Here is a 12,023-nt window from a genome sequence, read left to right on the forward strand (position 1 = left end):
CTTCAGTTCTGAGTGCGTTGCAGTATGTGACCGAGGTCAGGAGGCTCCAACTACAAAGGTTTTTCAAATTAGGCAGGATAAAGAAATTACAATTGTGCAATTAAGCTCTTTCTGAATTGCCACCTGTCTGCAAACACCAATTATAGCTCTCGAGCAAGGAACCATGATTTCTTCCCTCCTTAAATGCTAAATCTCATGTTACAAGCACTTCCAAGTCATACACCTGATTTCTCATAGGAAAAGCTTTACAATAATATTCATAAGTTAACATGATACATAACCTACCTTCTCAAAATGCCTTTATAAGTAAGTACTGGAATGGAGGCATTTCAGGGTCACCTGGTCTGAAACTCACATCTGTCTTGTGTAACATTGAGATGCCATAGAGTGGGGACGCTATCTTCTTTTCTTAAACTAGACATAAAAGTTACGTTGGCTTTGCTATTTTGTTTTTAAAGACACATTGACTGATCAAAACCAGATCTTCAACACCCTTTAAAAATTAAATAAATAAATATGCTTCTATGCTTTGCTTTCTACACTCAAAAGAACATGTTTTAAACAGAATATTCTTTTCACTGTCAAAAGGTCTACATTTTTCTTTGAAGGCCAAGATGTTTCTGGTTTCCAACAGTAAGAGCTGCTGCAGCACATTCAAGGGTAAAAGAAAGACCAAACAATAAAAAACAAACATCACTGCCTGCTTCTGCTTGCTAAGAGTAAGTGGTCCCGTTCCCAATTCACACACGGCTTCGATGACAAAGACTGAATGTGTCATAGCAGTCTCTTCAAGTTCATCGCCTGTTTGCCCCTCTTCCCCCCTCCTTTGTTTGTTTTTAGTCAAATTCACTCCTTTGCTTCTTCTACAGGATTCTGTGGTTCCAATTTGCACTTTATCTTGCTCCAGTACTCAGGTGCCACAGGAGATTTGGGGTCATGTGCGGAGCAGCAGAGACGGCCATCCAATGCTGATGCCACCAAGGCTCCCTTCTCGTGATCTTTGCAGAATGAATGAGGGCAAAACTCACAGAATGAAACTGCAGGATTGCTACAGATGTCGCACTGATGCCACGGACATTCCCACTTTCCTGAGGATGGAGGGGAAGGGGGAAGAGAGAGACAAGAAGCTGAAATTAGTGCATTTTGGGGACAGCACTGGCCTTTAACCCTTACTCCATGTTGTATTTGTTCAGATGAATGGCAAAGAAAGTTCAGAAAAATCAGCTCTTACTGCAGCACTACTTCTGCTTCTCATTTACAAGAATCTGACTGGGAACAGTTCTTAGTCATTTTGTGTTTTTTAAGCCTCACTTGGCTCAAAACATTGCTGCATGCGTAACTAGACCTTAAAATGGTTAGATCAACCTCCTTTGGCGTCAAGACACCAAACATCCTTCCAAGATGGAGAGGTTGTTTTGTACATTTTTCTGATTTGTGAGCACCTCTTATTGATCCAGACACAGTACTGGCTCAGATGGGTATCTCCAAATTAAGTTTTAATTCACCTGCAGTGTACTTTAAGGTAGAAGACTGAATGCATTAGTTTTGAAAAATAAGCAAGAAATGGCTCAGAGAAGAGCAAGCTGTGTAAAAATATGTTTGAGCATAAAAAAACCTCAGATCCCCCAAACCATTCAGACGTGTATTTGTATGACCATGTGCTGACCTCTCACACTGCAAAGGTATAGTGAACATAGCAGCAAGAAGCTTTTAATTTCCCTTTTTTGCTGTGTCCAAGCCTCCCTGAAGTGTCTTTTGTCTGAGTTACTGCTCAGAAACAGAGCGCGCTCTCCTTCACAGGGACATGACATACCACATTTAGTGTGTCAAGACCTGCGTCCCAAAGAGTGAGAATAGCACCAAGGTGGGACTCCAAACCTCTAATGAAGTCGTAGCTAGTCTGGGCCAGGCTAATTCCCCTGAACTTCAAAGGAAAACAAAGCAAAACAAAAAAAAAAAAAACCAACTCAAGTTGCTCTTGGCACTAAGATGCTATCATTTCTTTCCCCAGCAAATAAGCTATTTTGAGGAGAGCTTCCATGTTTCTAATATGCTGAAAAGGCATGTGACAGATTCAACTTCATTCACGGCAACCTTTTGATTAATTTAATCATAGACTAATCTCAACAATTATTATCACCAAAGTCTTTGGAAGATTAGAGAGATAAGGGCTTTTACAAAATTCTGCAATTAGATTAAGATTTTGTATCGCTTAATAATTTGAGCCCTAGCTACAAAAACTTATGTCTCAACATGGAAAAAGTCAAATGGAAGATACGTGCCACCAGGATACAGCAGATAATTTAAACAAATTTACTGATTAATCAAGCCCTACACATCATGCCTGCTATGTCAGTGGTTTGAACTATCACATGATTTGCATTTGGTGACCTTGGGACATCAAGATGAAGCTTGTATTTCAATCAAAATAAGAGGATGAAATTTGATCCAAGAGATGCAACAAAAACATTAACAAGTACTACAATGCCTCTCTGTCCATCGCTTCTCATTTAGGAACACTGCCACCCGATGTCTTTCTAAAAATGAGTGGTACTGCAAAAGCAAATATGCTGCATTTAATGTAAATGAATACTGCATTTCAGCTCAAACACTGTCTTGATGCAGGAAGGAAAAGATGAATAGGAAGCCATACGATTGCTCTTACCAAAAGGTGGTTGAGTTAGGTTAAGGCATAGGAGGTGGTATGCTTTGGGACAGTCCTTTTTATCACACATGACTAGTTCTCCCCCATCTCCACACTGGAAACAGTTGTCTTCATGCATCTGCTTCTGTTCTGTTTTTATTTTCCGTTTCTTCTGCTTTAATTTTGCATTCTTCACCTTCTCTTCATTTGCTGTTGCAAATGCTGTCTAGCAATTACAAAGATCACAGCATACAGTCACTTCATAAACCTCTTGCACTAAAATTAATTTAATCCACTTTGGGTTATTATTTGCATGGACTATGCTCAAATTAAATCCACTCAAAAAAGTTTTTAAGCTATAAAAGCCAGAAATGCCTATTCACATGTATCTGAATTAACAAAATTTGGTAAATTAGCTTCACCTTAGACACAATAGCACTACAGTGCGTAACTGTAAAATCTTTAGAGACTTTCAAGGGTGGAAAGTATTACATAGCCTGAAGTAAAAAGTTAAATAAACCAGAAATCTCTCTTTGCCCTACTTTCACTAGATTTCTGGATTTGGGAAGAGAAGCTTCAACTTTCATCCATGTACCTTTGGACGCACTCCTAGGAAACCACTGCAGTTTTCTGCTCCACAATGACATTCGGTCCTACCATTGCCCAGGCAATCCAAATTATAATTAAATGTTAACTCCATTCCTAAAATTTAAAGAAAAACAATTCACCCACACAGACACTGAGGAAAGACAGACTTGTGACAATGACATTTCATTAGCATTTATCTCTTTGTGGTCTGTGAGAGCTAGCAGCAGCATGCTTTAAAAGGGTAAGTTTGAAATAGCGTACTGATTTCATAAACTTTGGAAGTAGCAGCTATTCTATCACATAGATCCAGTTAAAATGACAGATCAGGTAAAACACTTAACATGGAAAGATAATACACCAGACAAATCTTGGTGAAAGCATCAATGCTATGGTAAGCATTGACATGACACAGAGTTAACATTCTACTTAGCAGCAAACCCTGTAGTTAGCTTTAGCAGTAGCTTTCAGCTTCAAACTATTTCTAACTATAAGATCCCTGCTAAAACTGGAACTCAAATATTTGTCTCCACTCCAACAGAGCTCCTATAAACGTCATTGGTATTAAGTAACTTCAGAGGAAAAAAAAAAGGCCAAGTTAGGAACTTAGCCACTTCAAGACAAAAGTATACATGCAAAACAGTGCCATCTTTTTACCTGCTGGAATATCACAAAGAGCGAATAGTCCAACTCTAATGTCACCATTCACTGTCCACTTCTGTGTTTCACAGTTTGGATTACAACTATGATTCATAAAACGAGAATAATTCCCCTTTGGGCCAGCATCTATTATCCGGTCCTTCAAATAAAAAGACAAAGACATATTTAGTACTTACAAATAAAAAAAGCTTTCTTGCTGACAAGTGACTACTAATGGCTAAGGCAGCAAAAATTATGCTTATTTTAAATCAGTTGAAAGTGGTAATTTTTCCCTGCAGAGTTAGTTTTATGAAAAAGCGTCTGAGTATTTGTGCTTACAGAAGTGAAACGGGCACAGAGTGCACAACCTGAGATGAAACAGAAAGCCTGTATCTTTTCATCCATTCCATTAAAAAGAAACACAGATGTCACTGTGATGACACTACTGACACTCAGGTGTCATCAAACATGGAATGATGCTTCTGTCAGCATTTTGCCCCTAGTTTCAACCATAAACAGTTTATATTGAACAAGACATAATATTTACCTTTGTTACAGTTAACATATAAAAATTGGTTACGCTGTTTTCATGTGCACGTTTGATCCGCAACCTGCACTCCTCTTCATCAATTAGCTCACCAACATATTCATTCACAAATTCACCCTGGAAAGTAAAGGAAAACAAAAATAAGAAAACCTTATCTAATGTTTCTTGTGACAAAGGGAAACAGCACAGAAAAAAGCATTTCCTACAAAAACATACTCTAAACTTTAACCATCTAGTAGGCAAGACATGACTACATACACCAGGTATTTGTTGTCTAAGCAGTAAGCTCACACAAAATAAAAAGGCAGCAGAGCCAACCACTGTTTCTGTATTCACTACACAAGTCCTATTTGTCAATTCTCTAGAACCCTTCAAAGTTTCATGCTTTCTTTTAAAAAGGACCATGAGACAATATCCATAGACTCCTAAGGAAACATGAACTATCACAATGGCAAGTATTTTCACTACATACTTCACTTTTATTAGGACTTTTAATAGTCAGTAAAATCAGAACATTTGCAGTAACAAAGCTTTAATGAAACACTGGTTATACAAAAAATGTAAATGTAAAAAAATTAATTGCTAAAACATGTTTAGAAGTAGCCCTCCAGGCCAACAGCGTGTTCCCAACTTTTACCTGAAGGAATTCAGAAGAGCTGGGACACGATTGATACGTTGATACAAGGGAGTCAATACTCAGCACTCTGAGCACCACTTTATCAAGCCAGCCAGTTACTGATGGTTTAAAACACTGTTAAAAATAGCTATTTGAAATACTGAAATTCAAGTGTCCAACAAGCACCTGATATTTAAAGAAGAATTCCTGTAATGTACAGTACCAACATGTTAACAAGCGCCACCCTGTCAGCCATGCTTGGGGCAGATGCCTGGGCAAGCAACTTCTGAGGTGCCCTGAAAGATGTGACGGGGCTGCAGGCATCAATGCCTGTCGCTGCGTGCCCTCGCTGGTGGCCGTCACAGCCCAAACATGAAAGAGGAAAGTGGTAAGTGAAAGGGATAAGGGTGGAAATCAGGCAATTTGGGTCACATTTCTGAGAGGTAAGTCACCTAAATGACTCGGAAGCCTAGCACTCGCGAAGACTGATTTACAGTTTGGAATAGTCTTTTCTAACACACACTCACTTGATAAAAATCACCTAGCACCTTCTGAAAATTTTAGCCCAGATCAAAGGGAAAAAAACAAAGTCCCTTCACTGCCCAGTTGCTTTCAGTTCAGCCTGTGTGTCTGGGAACACCTGGACAATTCAACAGAACCACCAACAGATTTCAGTAAAGTTCTCATAGGACACAAATGCATTTGTAAAGTTTGCATATTAAATTCACAGGAACTTTACTATAAAAAAAAAAAATCCCAAAACCTGCTATAAAAATTTACCAGGTACTTGGGACAAGAATAATTGTAGTGTATTGAAAGGTTTTTAAACACTGCTTTTCCCCCCACTATTCTTCTAGGTACTTGTTGTCCCATCAGTCAGATGTGTGTAGGTTGAAATCAAAGTCCCAGAGTTAGAAGCTTCCACCTATCATGGACGGAGCGGTTAACGGCATCCTCACCGAAACTGGTCTCTTAAAACACCTCCAATATCACCCTACTTACATGCATGCTTGTCACTTAACTGCTACATAATATTTCTCTATCTCAGATTTCTAGAGACTGTAAACTACATTTTAAAAAGCCAAGGAGGTAGATGTCTAGTAAAAATGGACAAAAGCAAAGAATTTACAGTTGAATATATTATACATAAGCCCAAAGCTTTCCTCTTGACATTTCAGGACCTCTTCAGTGGATTAGCCTATGCACTACCTGTGTATACAGCTAAATATCCCATTGCTTAATAGTAAAAGAATCAATTCAGGATCTCTTTGCTTTTATCTAGACTTTCTGATTACCCTGGGAGCTAAACACGGTGATCATTCAACCCAAAACATCACAGCAGAATTTCCAGTCTGGAGAGCAGTCGCTTTCTCTCTACAGAGCAGAACAGCGTAATCCTCGCATGAAGTTCGAGTCCAGCAAAACTATGGCCTGTTTCCTTGCAATGAGAAGCTCCAGGATATTGTTGCTGTTAAGATGGGTGCAAACTCAAACTGAAGAAAATATGAAGGCAACCAAGAGCAAAAGAGTTCTCTAAAGCAGAGTCTTGAGGATGTGGGTTACATGACAAAAACAACTTGTCCCAAAGTCTTAAAGTGTCCAATTTCATCCATGGCCATGACTGCACCTTCTACTCTTCAGGTATGCTCAGCCATCTCCTTGTTCAGAAACAACGAAGCCTGCATGAGTAAGAGGAAAACACACATCCGTCCGTCAGATCCATTCCTCTGCCTGCCAAGTTAAAGCAGAGGTGAAATCCAGGCCAATCATCCTCACGCTTGCCTCGAAGTACAGCAAGACTGCAATCCAGCTAGACGAGGATTCTCACACTTCAATAAGCAAGTGTAAAATTTTGTTTTTCCATATGAACTGTTGCATATCCCGTCTGAATCCCAGGTTGGTATTCCCAGGAATACAGTGTGCAGCAATACAGTGTGATCTACATCCAATGGCTTTCTGACAGTCAGGGAAGAATATTCCCATTCCCCCTCCTCACTGACTGCACCCACTAATACTCTTAAAGTTGCCAACCATTCTAGTACTTAAGCCAAAGTCCTTTCCTGAGGCTCGTCAGTCCTTGCTGCTTTTTATTATAATAGCAACATCATTTCCATCAACAGAAATCTCTGTATCTTCATTATTCTTCTCTGCCTTCTTGAACTTCTAAGGACCTTTAAAGTTTGTTGTCCAATGCAGCCTGACCACCTCAAGTCTTTCATTAATCCCCTGTGAGTTCTTCTGAAACAAATCCAGGCTGAAGAGTTGAACACCAGGAGGGTGAGAAAGCTGACTTGTTACTAGACATCTGTAAGAGTAATACAGTGAACTCCCTCACTCCAGGCAACCCACTAACAGGAAAATGCTGTCAGCCTGTTACTGTAATAGCGTAAAAAGACAAGGCAAAAGGACAGACTTAAGAGTAACCCCCTGAAAAGGGGCTCACAATTCAAGCTGCCTCCACCTACCCTTTGGGCTTCTCTTGCATTTTGTGATTTTCATTTGCTGGCTTATGATAAGGATGACAGGAAGAAGGAAAAAAAAAAAAAAAAAAAGGAAAAACAAGTGACTTATTTTGCCAGCCCTCTTAGATTTCATAATTTTCAATGGCCTTATTTAGGGCGATGAGAAAACACACGCATGCTCTTTCCTCCAAAGCATGCGACAATCACTCTTCCCCTCCACGAACAGAATTCACAAATTCACAATCACCTGGAACTCACTTGCTTTCTGTGAGTTCAGATAGTTCAAGGTTAAGATGCTTCTGTCAGAACAGCTAAGCAGATTTCACCATTACTGCTTCCCCTATGGAAGTTTCATGTTGTCTAACACAAAGCATTTACCTGAGAGTGCTGAAATTTTTGTATGCATTTGCTTAAGGTACACAGAATTGCAGTGTTGTCACATAAAACCACACTGATGGCTATCGCAGCCTTTGTCCTTTGTAATTCTACCTTTTTAATGCTCCTTTTTGTCCTGAGACCCCATCCACGCCGATCAGTTTTTATGATTTCAGCATCAGGGTAGAGTCTTTTGGTGAAACACTGGTTCTGACATCGCTCTCCTGCTGGGCACACTTGGGGATGGCACTCATACTGCAGCATCCTGTTCAGACACTCTGACTCCAGGCCACAGGGGTTCTCATCTGATGGCTTGCAGTTACAGCGAGGGATTTCTGACAGATCAGCTACCTGAATCTGAACCTTCCCTATTACCTTGTTGGACTGTGGGGGGGAAAAAAGGAAAAAAGAATACATGAAGATGACAATGCACAAATAACACAAACTCAACAGCTTTACTGGAGGCCAATCATCAACTGACACGAGAAGGCAAGATAACAAAGATTATGTCATTATTTTTCTTCTAGACTCTTTTGACGCTAGCGTGTCACAACAAGTATACTTCCTGCAATTCAGAAGCAGACACATGATGCACTTTTACAGATGGCATCTGTTGCCACTCAGCTGCCAACTTAATCAGGGACATACACTGTTCAGAGAAGCCAGTAGTGAGGAATTGAAGAACATTAAAACTCATGACTGCAGATAGTACAGCAGGAGTATTTCCCCAGTAAAATTACTGGTTCAGGAACTTTAAAACACACAGTTTACCAAGTACATCACTAGGACTTCTTTCAACTAAAATGAAAAACACTGAATAAACAACACCAAGCCCTATGTGTCCAAAATTGCTGGCAAGAGTTAAGACTCTGCAGTAGGATGAGCCGTAGATATTCTTACTAATATTGAGTTTCAGTGTTAACAAAGTCTAGTAAGTTGCAATAGCCAGCATGTATCTAAGACACATGAGACCAGCTTGCAACCAGCAAAATTCTACCTTCGGTAAAACTGTTCTTCAACCATTAACTCTCTTTCACAAATACCCTGCCAAAAGAATGTTTTATGGCACTCTAAGACGGAACAAAAGAGTCTTGAGAAGAACAGCAAAATGATGTATTTCAATTTCCTTAAGCTTGAATTGTAGCAAATATTGGTTCAAATCATAGCTTACTCATGCACAGAATAAAAATAGGAAAAGAAAGCCAACTCACTTTAATGTGTTTATAAGGTGGAGGTTTCCTTGAATTCCTTTCAATTTCTAATGCCTCTTTGCTTTCTCTTTGTGCTTTCAGCTCCTGGAAGCGCTTTGCTGCTTCTTCTAGTGCTGTGCAAGGCAGTTCAAAATAGAACGCAATTAGCATCAGCTGCTATTAATCAAATATCTACATGTATGTATGTATTTATTTTAAAGCTAGGACTAGAACTCTATAAACAAAAACACAAGCTAAAAATGAGTTATTGCAGTATATCATTAATCCATCATCAGGTACTTTTCAGCAGGTACTGAGATACCAAACAATAATCCCATGCAGCAGAGCCCAAGCTCCATCTTAACATTTCCCAGTTTGTGGAAGAACTGAACTTGCCCAGAACAATATACAATGAGTAGGCACTTAAAGAAACATATTTTTATCTGCAGTCAAGGGATCTACACAATGTTTACAATTTTATGTGAACACAGAACACTAGTCACATAATATTCCCATGCAGGTTAAGTGGTGATGAAGACACAAACACGTGGAATTTTTTCATAAACCGCTATAAACTTTGTTTGATTTTACCTTTCTTGAAGGTCTTGTTAATACTAGTTTGCCCCTCAGCAAAGCTTTTATCGCCTTCAACATAAGGGAAAACTCTGCCCTGGTGTACCCAATAGTAGTCATGTGAACCAAAGAAAAATACTGGGAAGTCCCCGATATCATGTTTGAGGCCCTGTATGTTGAGAGGCACAGACCTGGGATTGCAGATCTCTGCTGGCCACCACCTGAAAAATAGAGGGGGGAGCGGGGGAAGAATCATGTAAGTTCCCTGAACCACAACCTTAGCTTCTGAGTTTGCCTAACTGGTTTGGGAAATAAAAGCCAGTTTTCCTCTCTTCAAGAAATTAACTCCTTCCTTATACAATCAAGGCTCCTTGCCATTGGCAATACTTGGGAAGCACCATGCAAAGCACAAGAATCTTATTCCAAATTTTGGAAAAGCCTTGTAAGAACATACATGGCACAAGAGTGAATTTATAAGATCACCTACAAATGCTTGTATTCCTGCAGGTGACTAACAGCAAACACAAGCTAGGACATCTTGGTTCTATAAGGCAGCCCCTGGTTTTCTATATCGTTATTACTCTCTACAGTAGAGAAAATGTAAATGCAATCAAGTATCCATCCTTGCCTGGAAAAAGCAGGAGAATTTAATTTAAAGGGCGATATCAATGTCTGACACAAAGTAGATGAATTATTGTATTTCTAGTTCTTGTTTGCAAAGATTGAGCTGCTTTGAGTTATCTTCCTGTAATTCTATAGTACATTAAAAACATTCAAAGCATCAAAAAACAAAACCAGCAAACTTGCCTGTAATTTCCAAGCTTGACCCAAACGATCTGCTTGTAACGTAGCTTCTTGCCAGCTTTACAGTCATTGCAATTCCAGCATCCCTCAGGCATTTCTATGTTGAGACACTCAGGGTGAAAGGAAGCTGGGCACGATTCACAGCACAACAGTTTTCCCCCTTTAAACAAAGAAACCCTGTTTGGTTTATAGAAGTAAGGATTTGCTTCCCCCTGTGCATAGCAATTGACATTCATTTTAAATCATCCATTCTACATTCTTGTTTGCCTCAGAAAAAAAATGGCAAAAGAAAGGGATCAAGTCAAACTTAACAATGTTGGCTAAAAAAGACTGTGCAATGCAATCATCTGATGCACAAGTTGTAGCTCTAAACTGCATCAAAGATACACAAAAAAAGCAGCTGAGTATTTTTTAAACATGAGGTAAGTTGGCAGGAGAAGCAACATCCCCAAAGGAAGCACTGCATCTGAAAGCAGTGCCGCTAGCTTTTATTTTGTTGGTGACAGCCAAAACTGTGGTTATTTCTTTTGTGGCAGCCAAAACATTGACAAATAACCAAATTTTTAAGGAACACTTTTTCAATCAACATTGTTATGACTGAATCCCCCAGCAATGAGTTAGTGTGCACTAAAAATAACCCACAGCCTATAGGTTGATCAATGCTTTTCTGTACCAAGGACATGGTAAAAGAACTGTAATAAGGGTGTTTATTCCACAAAAAGAAAAGCTTACCAGTATGAGCACAGTACATAATGCAGAATGAGACACCACACAAGTTGTCCCCATCCCAAAAATTCCTTTTGCGCACAAAGGAAATCTTAGCGTAGTGGTTAACATTAATTTCTGAAGTTTACGCTTATTTGGACAAAAGTTGTTTTGACTGGCTTATGTTTTGGCAAATGTATTAAATGTGGAGAGCCACAGCACATCTCTAAGCCACCCTCAGCAAAGTAGCTCATGCAATAAGACTTGATACATTACACATATGGTAATATTTTATACATGTAAGTATATAAAATATATATACACACACATTTTTATAGATGTATAATTTTTTTAAAGTTAACAAGTTTGTGTGCCCCAGACAGAAAATCTGGGAGAAACTTGAGAGTAAAGCAATTTTCAATCACAATATCAAAAGAAATGTGAATAGTAACTTCCAAACATTTATCAGAAAATCTTGTCCACCTATAGACTTTCAAAAAATATCACTGCATTAATTGATTGTTGCCATGTCACACTAAGCATTCCTTAAATAAATCAGTTGCATGACCAATACTGTATTTCCTCTGCTAAAAACAGTAAAATCCAACCATATGGATTTTCGAGAGCTCCCCAAACCCATAATAAAATTTTAACTTTAAACTTTTTTTTTGCAAATCTTATTTCAGAGGAAATACAGACCCAGTGTAAATTACTGAAACATTATCCAACATGGTAAAATGCCAAGAGATGCAAAAAAATCAAAGAAAATCAAACACAAAACTTTCAGTGCTAAGCAAGAAAAAAAAAACAACCAACCAACACCTTGCTCTCAGGATGCATTAGTAAGATATTGCTCAAGCTAAGCAGAGGGCTCAAAATAATT

At 38.9% G+C, this 12,023-nt stretch overlaps 1 protein-coding gene across 1 annotated transcript in view; it reads right to left on the reverse strand.

The window, feature by feature from the left end:
• Positions 1 to 451: 451 nt before the first annotated feature.
• Positions 452 to 12,023, reverse strand: part of WHSC1L1 (Wolf-Hirschhorn syndrome candidate 1-like 1) — a 34,862-nt gene continuing 23,290 nt past the window's right edge. Inside the window, 9 exon segments of the mRNA XM_010290213.1 lie at positions 452 to 1,088; positions 2,666 to 2,870; positions 3,240 to 3,346; positions 3,887 to 4,028; positions 4,416 to 4,532; positions 7,983 to 8,252; positions 9,080 to 9,192; positions 9,650 to 9,852; positions 10,439 to 10,595. Of these exon segments, the coding sequence (XP_010288515.1) occupies positions 847 to 1,088; positions 2,666 to 2,870; positions 3,240 to 3,346; positions 3,887 to 4,028; positions 4,416 to 4,532; positions 7,983 to 8,252; positions 9,080 to 9,192; positions 9,650 to 9,852; positions 10,439 to 10,595 (1,556 nt within the window). The 3' untranslated portion in view covers positions 452 to 846.

Source organism: Phaethon lepturus, unplaced genomic scaffold (assembly GCF_000687285.1).
Source record: "Phaethon lepturus isolate BGI_N335 unplaced genomic scaffold, ASM68728v1 scaffold47686, whole genome shotgun sequence".
NCBI lineage: Eukaryota > Metazoa > Chordata > Aves > Phaethontiformes > Phaethontidae > Phaethon > Phaethon lepturus.